General features: G+C 48.3%; 1 protein-coding gene across 1 annotated transcript in view; it reads left to right on the forward strand.

The window, feature by feature from the left end:
* pigg (phosphatidylinositol glycan anchor biosynthesis class G) overlaps positions 1-14,558 on the forward strand; it is a 56,020-nt gene that overhangs the window by 8,598 nt on the left and 32,864 nt on the right. Inside the window, exons 5-8 of the mRNA XM_060062199.1 lie at positions 1,270-1,408; positions 5,214-5,426; positions 10,955-11,172; positions 12,803-13,084. Coding sequence (XP_059918182.1) covers positions 1,270-1,408; positions 5,214-5,426; positions 10,955-11,172; positions 12,803-13,084 — 852 coding nt within the window. The remainder of the gene's footprint in view (positions 1-1,269; positions 1,409-5,213; positions 5,427-10,954; positions 11,173-12,802; positions 13,085-14,558) is intronic.

Below are 14,558 nucleotides of genomic sequence, written 5' to 3' on the forward strand. Positions count from 1 at the left end.
GTGGTGTCCTTCTGAGTGTCGCAAGTGGGTCTACCACTGCCACCATCACCACCGTCACCATCAATACAACCCCCCACGTCTTTCACCAACACTACCACTACCACCACCACCACTACCAGCACCTCCACCACCACCACCTCTACCAATAGCACCACCACCACCACCACCACCACCACCCACCACCTTCACTACCACCACCCTCCACCATCACCACCTCTACCATCACCACCACCACCACCACCACCACCACCACCACCACCACCACCACTACCAGCACCTCCACCACCACCACCTCTACCATCACCACCACCACCACCACCACCACCACTACCACCACCACCACCATCACCACCTCTAGCAATACCACCACACCACCACAACAACCCCCAGCACCACTACCACCACCACCACCATCACCACCTCTAGCAATACCACCACACCACCACCACCATCGCCACCACTACCACCACCACCACTACCACCACCACCACCACCACCACCACCACTACCACCACCGCACTACACCAACACCCCCCCCGCCCCCCTACTCCCCCCCACCAGTCCCCATCACCTGCACAGCTTCCATCGCCCCCAGGAGCTCCCTGTCACCCTCCCCACCTCCGCCCGTGCCTTCTCATCGGGGGAAGTTGAAAGGGAACGAGGGAGCGAAGAACCCGGGCGAGATCAAAGCCCGTCACACAACTCCCCGTGAACAACGCTGCGCCTCTGTTTGTCACCGCACCCACTCGGCTCAGCCCGGGGGTGGATGAGAGCCAGCGAGAGTTAAACTCTGCCTCCCGCTCCGCAGCGCCCTCCGTTTAATCACCCCGGCGTCAGAAACACTGACGTCAAGAGAGCAAAACCTGCAAACACAAGTAATTGCGAACGCCGGGTTTCTGATTGGATGACGTCTCGAGCATCGCCTGCTTCAGAGTCTTCCTGAAGAGGTGATTTGTAACACCTGGTATTTCTTTCAGCCCCACATAACAACCTGAATCACAATCCCAGTTCCCTCTCCTACAGGTGGCACCGTCTTGTCGATTTTTAATTCAGTTTTTCGTTATAAAAACCAGCACCTCTCCGACACAATTTGGGGGTACCGGACGTGTGGAGATGTTCAGGGTTACCTCGCTCTATGGGGGGTCTGGTGCCGGTGGAAGGTGAGGCCATGGGCTGGCGTGGAGCATGGCGGGAGAGCGCTGCATTATTCATGTGTGAGCGCTCGGCTGGAGCCCATTAACCCTGGTGCCCCCCCCCCCCCCCCCGCAGGAGGCGGAGGGCGCCCCGCCCTACCTGCTGGTGCTGTGCGGGGACCACGGCATGTCGGAGACGGGCAGCCACGGGGGCTCGTCGGAGCCCGAGGTCAACACCGCCCTGGTGCTGGTCAGCCCCGCCTTCAGGAGGAAAGGTAAGCGGCTCCCGCCTCCTGTTGCTCCCTCACACGCTACCTAACCTTCTCGCCTGTACTGTAGTCAGACCTACTGGTGAACCTTTGATTCTTCCCAGGGTATCTGGAGACAACACTGTAGTTGCTGCACTTTATTTGAAATGTCCTGTCACGGAGCGGACAAATATCGGCAAATGATCCTCGTCGTCATGTTCTTATCCGGGGGTCGGGTCGCGGGGGGCAGCAGCTCTAGCAGGGGGGTCCCGGACTTGCCTTTCCCAGGCCATATCTTTCTGTCGGCAAATGATGTCACAAAAATAAAATACAACGAGAAAATGTGCTCAGTATAGCGTGGACCTCCGCCGACACAAAGAAACAGAACCTGGGCGGGGCCTGGGAAGGTCAGCCACCATACTGACTAATGTGAAAGGTTTCAGGGGGTTCATGTTTTTTTCGGGGTACATTTGGGAAATCCTGCACTTTTTTTCTGATGTATCACGACCACTGCCGCACCCACATTTGAATGATTGGCGTTAAAGTTTACCTCTGGTTTCTTCAACCTCTCGTGCCCATCTCCGAGCTACCAAATCAAATTTGGTGCAAAAACTTTTTGAGAGATCCGACACACAGACATACAGATGGACAAACACACACGCGGGGCGAAGACATATTCCTTGGCGGAGGTAGAAAGGTCGATGATTTGTCCAGAAACAGGATATTTGCAATCCCCTGTGTTTTCTCACGCTCCGAACACACACTCGGACCACTGCGCTGCACTGACCGACCTCTCAGTGGTGTGGGGAGCGAGGTGTTTGCAGAGGGTTTATCATCGTGGACTTAACGAGGGACCCGGTCATGTTGGTCCGCCAGATACCCGACCCGCGTCTGACCATAGCCCCCTGCCTCTCTCTGGTCCTCGTGGTTGACAACTCTCACACAGACACACACACACACACATACGCAAGCGCCCACACACACATGCGCACACACACCCACACACAAGCACACACGCACACAGACCAACACACACACGCGCACACACACACCTCATTAACCGTAGTGGTAGAGGGGTTTGTGTGTGTGTGTATGTGTGTAAGCACTACAGTTAGCATGGTACAGAAAAGTACAGTCAGTACTTAAAGTAAAGTCACACATTCGAGACACTATTTCATGGTATTTTACGCGTATACAACCCATCAGGTATAGGTTAACCCATCAGTGCCTTAAGTTGAGAGGAAAAATGAACATGCACCGAGCGAGGGGAAACTGCACCTTGCGCACATCGCTAGTTTTGGGCTATATAGGTCAACGTCATCGCAGGCAGACACGCACCCGTCTCCACTGGAGGGGATGCGGGCGAGATGTGTGAGAGTGCATTAACATATCATCGGCGGTGTGATGAATGCGGTTAGGAACACGTGTAAATGTGATAATTACTTCTTTCTCCGCTATTATTCCACGGCTGAGAAACACTTGGTGTATTTCCGTCGTGTAGTTTCATAAATCACGCTGCAACAGAATCCGGGGTGTGCGAAACAGCCCGCTCCCCGAATGAGTTTAAAGACTGACTAACTCGACTGCCAGAGAGGCTGTCGCTCCTGACAAAACTACAGTTCCCACCTTGAACCTAATTAATTTCTGCTCTGAGTTGTCAATGAAAGAAACTTAGTAGCCCAAATGCACACGTAACTCCTAGTAATTGAACATGCCAAATATTGTAATTAGTGTATCAACGGAATGTCCTGTCGTCGGGTATATGGTTGTTTTACCTGACAACATAAGGCAGAAGAGGAAAGAACATGGCATGTCTCATTAGCTGGGCTGTTCTTTTATTTCGTGTTCGAGATTTTTTTTACCAGTAGTGAAGTTGTGCGTTTTTTAGAAGTGCACACGCGTTGCTTTTAGTGGCAGAAGGTCTCCTCCACGAAGGCAACATGCACAGGGCCTGCATAAATTGTTATTCCTCAGTCTAGAGAAATGCTGGTGCATTGCCTGAGCCCTGTTCTACACAGAGGAACTCTTTTTCTCGCCACTACAATACGACCTTGGCGGCAGTTGAATGAACGAGCAACGACCTTGCGTTTTTGCCAGGAAAAAAATAGTGAAACAATGAAAGCCCTCGTCTCCAGAGTGATGTTTGTATTTCTTAAATTGGGTTGAATATTATGATGGAAATAGATAGCAACGTGTGTAAGCAGGTCACCGCTTGAATGGGTTCCCTCGAAAACCTGAAAACATTGTAAGGTTAATGCAAAACCACTTTGGGGAACAGCGTTTATCGACACTGTCGTGCAACCCCCCCCCCCCCCCCCCCCCCCCCATAGTTCACCGTCACAGCAGAAGGCAGAACTCGGACTGTTTTAAGTTCCTATGATGTTGAGAGCCCAGCCTGCGACGCCCGTCCTGCTGTTGGAGTAATGAGCTGAGCTGGTCATAGACCACAGATAACAGGCGTCACAAGTTGTATACTTTCTTTATCGGAGTCCGGGAAGGGGAGAGGTTCGTCAGGTTTTCCTAAAGGGATACTTCCATTGATTCTTAGACCTATTTCCATGCCTCAGATGTGACATTGAATTGCTGTGGCCAGCAGAGCGCAATTGATTAAATTCTGGACTTCGATTGAGTCTTTGTCAGGAAACTACAGCAAGAGGAGCTTGTTTTGCAGCCTGGCTTGCTGCCAGTTATGAGAGCCCGGGCCCAATAGGCCTCTTGCTTCAGCTCCGTCTCTGAGCAGAGCAAGCGCCCCTGCAGCCAAACGAGCAACTTCTATGGGAAATACGAACGGGAATCCATGAAACCATCCTGTTAACTCCCTCCAACAAACTTTAAATAGTTCTGTTATGGTTCTGGTGCTATCCGCTGGAATGGTTCTGGAGGCTTTCAACAGGGCGTTAAGTGCATTCATTTCCTCTGTTTAAAAGCTTGATCCAGTAGTTTAGCCTTAAAGGGACCACAATCGTAGGATTTATTAGCTTTAATGCAACAAATACTGTGGTGGTGTGGCAGAGAGGCCTCAGGCTTTTTCTGATGCAATTCCACTTTATTTGAAACATTTGGCCTTCACTTAATATTTTTTCAATCAAACTAAGAGCAAACTCTGAAACAATGGACGTACGGCCAATGCAATTTCTATTGAAACTTGACGCAAGCCAAATGTGCAGATCGATACATTTATTTTGATTGATCAAGTTTCATTCTTGCTTGAGTTAAAAGTGTAAGGCCTGTAACTCATATCATGGATGTAGAAAAGAAAACTGAACTGAACCAGAACTTTTCCTGTACCAATAACTGCAATGATGTAATGCCTTGTCCTAAAAAACAAAACAACCATAGCATCTTCATTGCTTTGTTTTGTGTGTTTGCAGTGGGCTAGTTCTTTATCGTTGTGTTTCTGTATTTGTTTATTAGCAGTGGGCTAGTTCTTTTTTGTTGTGTTTCTGTATTTTTTTATTAGCAGTGGGCTGGTTCTTTTTCGTTGTGTTTCTGTATTTTTTTATTAGCAGTGGGCTAGTTCTTTATCGTTGTGTTTCTGTATTTGTTCATTAGCAGTGGGCTAGTTCTTTATCGTTGTGTTTCTGTATTTGTTCATTAGCAGTGGGCTAGTTCTTTATCGTTGTGTTTCTGTATATGTTCTTTAGCAGTGGGCTAGTTCTTTATTGTTATAACCGTATTTTTTTAACTAGCAGTGTCTTTCTGTGCATTTTTAAGCGGGTCCAATCTTTAATTCTGTGTGTGTGTGTGTGTGTGTGTGTGTGTGTGTGTGTGTGTGTGTGTGTGTGTGTGTGTGTGTGTGTGTGTGTGTGTGTGTGTGTGTGTGTGTGTCCAGTGGGGATGGAGACGCCCGGCGTGGTGGAGCAGGTGGACCTGCACCCCACCCTGGCGCTGGCGCTGGGCCTGCCCATCTCCCTGAACAGCGTGGGCCGCCTGATCCCGGCCGTGGTGCAGGAGGCGCCGCTCAGGGACCGCCTGCGCTTCCTGCATCTCAACGGCCACCAGCTCAGCTGCCTGCTGGGGGCCAGCGTGGCGGAGCCCCACCGAGGTGAATACAGATCACTACAGACCAATACAGATCAGTACAGACCAATACAGACCAATACAGATCAATACAGATCAGTACAGATCAATACAGATCAATACAGATCAATACCAATCACTACAGAACAATACAGAACACTACAGATCGATACAGATCGATACAGATCAATACAGATCAATACAGATCACTACAGAACAATGCAGATCACTACAGAGCAATCCAGATCACTACAGAACAATCCAGATCAATCCAGATCAATACAGATCACTACAGAACACTACAGATTGATACAGATCACTACAGAACAAAACAGATCAATACTGAACAATTCAGATCACTACAGAACAATACAGATCACTACAGATCACTACTGATCAATACAGATCACTACAGAACACTACAGATCAATACAGATCACTAGAGAACAATACAGATCACTAGAGATCACTACAGAACAATACAGATCAATACAGATCACTAGAGAACAATACAGATCAATACAGATCAAACATTCAATGCGGATCACATGTTTCCATCCTCTCTGTTCAGGTAGAGTTCAAGCAAAGTGATGACAATACAGTCAATAATTATTGTTTGTGCAAACTAAGGAAATGACCCGGTCAGTAAACTAATGGAGATATCAAACCAAAAGGTGCCTGCTACTGGTTAGCCTGCTAATGGAGACATCCGACCAGAGTTGTTTGTCTGCGTCATGCTGTCGCAGCAATGGTGTCATCATTGTTTTCCCCCCAGTCTCTGTTTCTTCAATTGAATCATCCTGAGCAGTGCCGTGGTAGAAGGACTACTTCCTCTTGTTAAAAGATTTACTTCTACCGCTGCTTATCAAAGACACCCCTCTGTTTGTCAAACCAACCCCCATATGAGACCCCCCTCTGCTGGCGTGTGCCCACTACAATTCCCCTTCCTGTTTGAAAAACCTTTTGGAGGTTCTCAACTCCCCAGCCAGGGATTTGCTTCCTCTTCATAACCTTTGTCTCTGTTTGGTCACATCATACCTTCTGTGAATAGGTAATACTGTAAGCTTAGATCATTCTTAGTTTTCCATGGAGGTTTTTGGGCTGTTTATTTAATCCAATGCAATAACTTTGATTATATTGCAAGAACGAACAAACAAACACACACACACACACACACACACACGCAGACACACGTACACACACACGTGCACACACACGTGCACACACACGTACACACACACGTACACACGTACACACACACACACGTACACGCACACACACAGCTGAATCTTATTTTCCTCAGTAATCTGCCTAATAAATCGATAAATGCTATTGTGTTGCTTATTGAGGAATATAACAATGCAAATTCCAAAATATTTTGTGTGAACATTATTTAATAGAGCAACGGAAAAAAAACTGAAGAAAAACACTTTCTTTTAAAGTGCATTCTCTGTGCTCTTGCCCTATTTTGGTCTGTAGTTTCCATAGCGATGGGCGTAATTCATTTTCTTTTCTTGTCTTTCTCCGGCAGTCCTACATTAGCTTTGTTGATTATCTGTCCACTGGGGTAATGACGGTGTTGTGACAAGGGGGGGGGGGGGGGGGGGTTATCATGGAGCTGTATTCAGAATATGGAGCACACTCCCAGGACACCTGTGGTTGTCTATCAGGTCCCATGTGGAGGCTATGTGCATGTAAAGTCTGACCCAACATCGATGGGGGTCACTGCGATTCACCTCAGCTGAAGAGGAGCCTAGTTCCAACTCTCCACAAACCTGCTGCAATGTTTTTCCTATGTGGAAAAAACCTAGACTTGAAGCCAAGGATGAGTGACAAGTTATCTTTCCCCTCACTGGCTCACTGCCTAGCTCTCTCCCCAGCTCTCTGTCACTCTCTTTCTCACTCCCCAGATAGTTCGCTGATATATGAAAGACCTGTTTATTTTCTTCCATCCTGGGCTGTTTCTCTAAGCTAAGGTTTATGCAACGGCTATTAGTCTGTGCCTTCCCACAGTGGCACCGTGCTCAGAGATCAGTCTGTCTCCTTCCTGCAGACAACAGACTCAGAGATCAGTGTCTGCCTTCCTACAAACAACAGACTCAGAACAGTCTGTCTCCTTCCTACAGCGAACAGACTCAGATTAGTCTGTATCTTCATACAGACAAGACTCAGATCAGTCTGTGCTTTCATACAGAAAACAGACTCAGAGATCAGTCCGTGCCTTCATAAATAGAACAGACTCAGATTAGTCTGCATCTTCATTCAGACAACAGACTCAGATCAGGTTGTGCCTTCATACAGAGAAACTGACTTAGATCGGTCTGTGCCTTCATACAGAGAACAGACTCAGATTAGCTTGTTCCTTCATACAGAGAACAGACTCGGATGAGTCTGTATCTTCGTACAGAGAACAGACTCAGATTAGTTTGTTCCTTCGTACAGAGGACAGACTCAGATTGGTCCGTACCTTCATACAGAGAACAGACTCCGATTGGTCCGTGCCTTCATACAGAGAACAGACTCAGATTGGTCCGTGCCTTCATACAGAGAACAGACTCAGATTGGTCTGTGCCTTCATACAGAGAACAGACTCAGATTGGTCCGTGCCTTCATACAGAGAACAGACTCAGAGATCAATCTGTGCCTTCATACAGGACCAGATACAGAGAGAACAGACTCAGATTTATGAGGGGCCGTATGGGACATTATTCAGAATAAGCATGCACATACACATATGAAACCAAACTCATTCACATACTATACTGAAAAACTCGCACACATACAAGTGAAAAGCTTTTACATACACAACTGAAACACTCTCACACAAACAACTGAAAAATGATACGCTAACATACACAACTGAAAAGCTTGCATAAAAACTAGTGAAACCTTTTACATGGACTACTGAAATGCTTTAACAGATACGAGTAAAATATCCTCATACACACAGCTGAAAAATGCACACATATGAAACCATTCAAATAGTCTATAAGAGCTTTTCAGTTGATTGAGTGAAGGTGTATCAGTTGTGTATGCAAAAGCTTTTACTTGTGTATGTGTGAGGTTTTCAGTATAGTATGTGAATGGTTTCATATGTGTGTGAGAGGACATTTTTCAGCTGTGTATATGAGAACATTTTACCAGTATGTGTGAAAGCATTTCAGTAGTCCATGTAAAAGGTTTCACTAGGTTTTATGCGAGCTTTTCAGTTGTGTATGTGAGCGTATAATTGTTCAGTTGTTTGTGTGAGAGTGTTTCAGTTGTGTATGTAAAAGCTTTTCACTTGTATGTGTGCGAGTATTTCAGTATAGTATGTGAATGAGTTTGGTTTCATATGTGTATGTGCATGCTTATTCTGAATAATGTCCCATACGGCCCCTCATACAGATTGGTCTGTCCCTTCGTACAGAGAACAGATACAGAGAGAACCGACTCAGATTTGTCTGTGCCTTCGTACAGAGAGAACCGACTCAGATTTGTCTGTGCCTTCGTACAGTGGCAACAGGCTCTGAGCAAATGTTACGGCATGATTCATGCCTCCTGCTTCAGGGTGCTCATATCTCTACTTCCTCCCCCCTCCAATAAACTCCCAGTCACTATTTGTCACCGAGCGTGGAGGGGTAGGCGGCAAGGCGACGGGGAAGTGTTTCTGCATGTGATGTGGGTTTAAGGAGCAGGAGGTGTGTGTGCGTGTGCGTGTGCGTGTGCGTGTGCGTGTGCACAAATCAAAGCTATATCACGGGTACTACTCCACTGTTGGTAAAGCAGCTCAGGACTGTAGTGGAGCTTGCGGGTATTTCAGTTATTAATAGCTATTGTGCGTGAGCGATTTTGAGTGTGTTCCTAAGAATTTGGGTGAATAATACACGGGCGATCTTACATTCTGATTATGCGTTCATTCCTGTCTTAATAATAAATGATTCACTGTCAACCATACTCCACTTCCAAAGACAAACAGTAGACTTTCCCCTTGACTGACTTCCTTCACAAAATGTCATATTTTGATATCTTGATTTATTTAAAAATAACAAGGTCAGGCCTTGGGTTTATTTTTGAATTTGTATCGACTTCACTCGCTTTTATTTTTACTAGCTGTGTTCAGCCACGATACTCGAGTGTGTGAGTCCAGCCTGCTGAAAGAAAAATGTGATTCTTATATGGATGTGTGAATATGTTTCTTAAGTTTATTCAATCATTTTTATTGCGTTCATTACCCTACCCCACCCCAAGGCCAGGACCCCTCCACTGAAAACCCATTTCCTCTCAGCGCTCAGCAGAGTTCAGAGGAGAGGGTGGGGGCAGGGGCCGGGGGGGTGGAGGAGAGGGTGGTGGCGGAGTTGAGGGTGGAGGACAGGGTGGGGACAGACAGATGGGGTTGGAGGAGGGGGGGGGAGGTGAGGGTGGGGAAGGAGGAGAGGGTGGGAGGGGTGGAGAGGGTGGGGGACAGGGTGAGGGTGGGGGGAAGGAGGAGAGGGTGGGAGGGGTGGAGAGGGTGGGGGACAGGGTGAGGGTGGGGGGAAGGAGGAGAGGGTGGGGGGAAGGAGGAGAGGGTGGGAGGGGTGGAGAGGGTGGGGGACAGGGTGAGGGTGGGGAAGGAGGTGAGGGTGGGGGGAAGGAGGAGAGGGTGGGAGGGGTGGAGAGGGTGGGGGACAGGGTGAGGGTGGGGAAGGAGGTGAGGGTGGGGGGAAGGAGGAGAGGGTGGGAGGGGTGGAGAGGGTGGGGGACAGGGTGAGGGTGGGGAAGGAGGTGAGGGTGGGGGGAAGGAGGAGAGGGTGGGAGGGGAGGAGAGGGTGGGGGACAGGGTGAGGGTGGGGGGAAGGAGGAGAGGTTGGGAGGGGTGGAGAGGGTGGGGGACAGGGTGAGGGTGGGGAAGGAGGTGAGGGTGGGGGGAAGGAGGAGAGGGTGGGAGGGGTGGAGAGGGTGGGGGTGAGGGTGGGGAAGGAGGAGAGGGTGGGAGGGGAGGAGAGGGTGGGGGACAGGGTGCGGGTGGGGAAGGACAGGAGGGGCATGATGATGATGATGACGCTGATGGCAGCATGATGGACTGCCGTTGTGTGTTCGGTTTTGAACCCGATCCCTTACGCCTTACCCTGTCTCTGCCAAGTTAACTTTTTTAAAAGACGTTCCCTTAATCCCACTGACCCGATGCGTTGGATTACTTGCTTCCAGGGCGTTCTCCAGGATCGTTCTTGAGACTCTGCATAGCCATCCCCTCCCACCCCTCCTACTTACTGTATGTTGTACGTCCCGGCACTTAATGTACGCCCTTATTGTATGTCGTACTTAGAAAAAGTACGATCTTATCTTGGCTTTCTTTGTTGTAGACAGGGCATGGTTTAACCTAGTGATTGTTCATTCTTTACGCTTAGTTCTATGAACATCCTTAGAAAAGCGTCTGCTAAATGCCCGAAGCGACTTTGCGTCCTAGAAAAGCGCTATATAAATCCCATTTATCATTTCTTATTTTATGTAAATGTAACTGTAAATTACCAAAATCCCTTTCTCCCCCCCGGCCTTCTGTCTCACGCGGGGTTTGATGTGGTTGTCTTTCAGAGGTGGGCGTGGAGCAGTTCCGCGTGGCGGAGAAGGCCCACGGCGGCTGGATGAAGCTGTACCTGGAGGGAAATACCTCGGAGGTGCTGGGCAACATGGGGAAGAAGGTGCTCCGGCAGTACCTGGAGGCCCTGGCCTCCATGAGCTCGGCCCTCAGCAGGCAACTGGGCAAGTACGACATGTACTCCATGGTGGCAGGCATGGTCATCGTCTTCCAGGTGAGAGGCATTGGAGATTCACTCATTACACTCACTCCAATGGAGCCTTTTTCACCGGGCGGCCATCTTGGTTGTGAATGCTAGCTAGCTTTAGTCCCCCTACCCAGGTCATGTTTTACAGGCCATTTCGGAGCAACCCTAGATACCACCCTCTGAGTGGGAAAAGGCAATCACAGCACACTGCAAGCTCTGCTTCCCGGTCGGAGCTATGAAATGATCCGATATCTTGGGTTTAACTGATTGTTTAATGATGGTGTTCTCAGAGGTTCGGAGAGATCTTCTTTTGGGGTGCGCTTTCTATCAAGAGATTTGCTGTCATGTTCTCAAGGCACTTTAGCCTCTTTGTTTTTTAAGAAGTATTCATCCCAATTACTGGGCTGCATGCTCCAGCAAATTCTGACGAGATCCAATTGTAAAATCTGCAGCGTGCCGTCACAATGTTGAGCGTCTCCTATCCATTATCCTCCCCCCCCCAGACGCCTTTTAGCTAATTTTAGAATACGAATGGTCTTCAAAAGTATGAATGGAGGAGAATAGAGGCATCATGCGATGGACCCATGGGCTGTGGTGCATTTGTGGTGATAACGGACACTAAGTGCTAATGGTGCTGTAAAGTACAGTTACAGTTAAGGGTGTTTTAAGGGCTTCCCTCATCTTCAGGGTTTACTTTCATTTCTGTCTGATTTGTCGGCATGATGAGAAAAAGTTTTACCACCATAACCCCTCATTAAAGTCGAACTTCCCTTGCCGTTAAAACATTCATTGTACTTCAACATTGCCTTTTTATACTACTGAAACTATACACTGTAGAAGGCTGCGGCAAAAAGTGAATGAATCACACAATAATTTGAAATCATTCGGAGCTAATTGCACTTCACACTCGAGAGAACAAATCTGATTTAATGGACTCCCAACAGCTCAGACCTATGCTTTATAAGGACTGCAGAGATCCATGTGCAGACTGTCTCTCAGCTCTGCGGCGGGAACACAATTAATTCAGTTAAATAGCCGGAACAGCCCCCCCCCCCCCCCCCCACCCTCTGTCCCAGCCCCCACTCCTCTTCCCCTCGCGAGTTACAGAGAATAACGAGAGCAAATTAAATAAGGAACACAATGCTTGAATTATACGCAGGGGGAAACTCCCGTACAGTCCTGATGCAGTATACACCACCATTCAAAACTTCACCCAGACAATTTCATGTTTTCCATGAAAACGCACACTTTTATTCCACCGTTTCCAGCCGTGCTAACATAAAAAGGTTTTCCACTCGTCCATTTGCCTTTTAACACGATTTGCTTAACAATGTACCATTAGAACCCAGGAGTGATGGTGGCTAGAAATGGGACTCCGTACACCTGTAGATATTCCATTAGGATTCAGCTGTTTCCAGATGTAATAGTAATTTACAATGTTAACAATGTCCAGACTGCGTTTCTGATTCATTTAATGTTATCTTCATTAAAAAAAACCAGTGCTTTTCTTTAAAAAATAAGGGACATTTCTAAGTGACCCCAAACTTTGTCGATGTACGTTAACGACAAGGCCACTCCAGAGTCGGTGCGGCTACGGACGGCGTTTGTGTGGTCGTCCTCCTCCCCCTGACCGTAGCTCCTCACCCCCTCTCCCCAGCTGCTGCTGGTGCTGCTGCTCGCCATGCCCGAGGCGCTCAGCGGCGCCGCCCTGGTGGACGTGCCGGTGCTGCAGGCGCTGCTCTCGCTGCCCTTCTACCTGCTGTGCCTGCTGCTGGCCTCCGTGCACGTGCTGGTGTGCACGTCGGCCGGCAGCGCCTGCTACCTGTGCAGCCTCTCCTGGGGCCTCGTGTTCACCGCCGTCGCCTTTGCCTCCGCCACCTTCTGCGTCCTGGTTTCCATGGCGACGCGGCGCCTCCCGTCGTGGCGGACGACGTCCAAGGTGAGTTTGACGCGCGTTGAGTTACCGTGGGAGGCAGCGGTGTGTGTGATGGAGTGGGGGGAGGTGGGGCGGGGAGAGGATAGTGTGCCTCACAGATCCGTTTGTATCTGGGCACTGGTCCGACAAATCGACGCTTAGGAAACCGAGAAGGATTTATACACCTCGCTTTACATGAAGACATGACGGCGCAAAGGAAGATTTATCTGGCCCTTCAATCAGACCTGCTTCGGATACCAATCTGAGGAGAAAAATGTTTTTTCTTTGGGGGGGCAATTTATAAACGACAGAAGGAACGACTCCAAGGAGGAGGGTGGGAGTGGTCGCTCGGTCTATATGGAACGCAGGCACTATCTGTCCTCATCATACCCCCATACGGGCCCACAGGCTGTCAGGGGAGGGGGGGGGGGGGTTCACTGCACACCGCGATAGGCCTGTCCCTCGCATAGGATTCTGTTACTTCTCAGGCTTCGCAGGCAAGAACATGGTTTGAGTTTGTGGAGCTCATACACTCATACACTCATACAAGTGGCCACTGTTTATGGAACTGCCATCCGTTGATGGTTGATACATTTTTAGTAAATGCGTCATATTGACAAATGTGCAAATGTACCTTAGACATGTTGTAGGAAAGGTGGGACCCTATAGGAACCTGTTCTTATATATATATATATCTATATATATATATATATATATATATATATATATATAAATAAAGCATTTTCCCAAAATGGCTCAATATCGTGGTGATTTATACCGCCTACGGTATGGCCCTCCTACTGTACACAGTGTTGTCCACACTGTGGATCCACACTGTGTCTGCTCCAGGAAACCTGGAGAAAACACTCTCAAACGAGCAGGGAAACATCCCATCTGCTCATTTCATGGATCATGAAATTAGGAGATTGTATCAACTCCAATCCCAGAACACCAAGTGTTAGGGGAAATCAGATTTCACACAGCCCATATATAGTTCTGAAAACATGTTTATTTTGTTGCGGTGTAGCTGCCATATGTCCAATTTCTTCAGAACATGATCTTGAGGATTAGGTGGCAGATGTGTCTGCTGTCTTTTGCTTGTTCACACTTGGCGCGCTTCATAATGGAGGTCTGCTTGTGGAAATGATTTTAGAGAAACAGTAGCAGTAAATAAGGGGAAGGTACCGAAACAGGCCACCAGCGGTTGGGAGGAAGTCCCTCCTTTTTTGGGAGGCGATCCGATGGATTAAATGATGTTTAAAGCCAACTGCATTGATTCAGGGCTCATCTACTACTGCTCCTGTATTGGTAGGGGAAGGGAAATGGCCTCATCAACAACCCTTTAATTAAGGCCAATCGATGTCGTTAACGTCCATTAATGGCAGCCCTAATGGGCACGAGAATGTAAAAGTCAACTGATAGAGAACCTCCCCGGGTTGGAGTGTACGTCTTCAGAGGAGGACTGCCAGTCTGCTTGTCTTTCTATTCTGTTGTTTGG

The sequence above is a fragment of the Gadus macrocephalus genome, chromosome 10 (assembly GCF_031168955.1).
Source record: "Gadus macrocephalus chromosome 10, ASM3116895v1".
Lineage (NCBI taxonomy): Eukaryota > Metazoa > Chordata > Actinopteri > Gadiformes > Gadidae > Gadus > Gadus macrocephalus.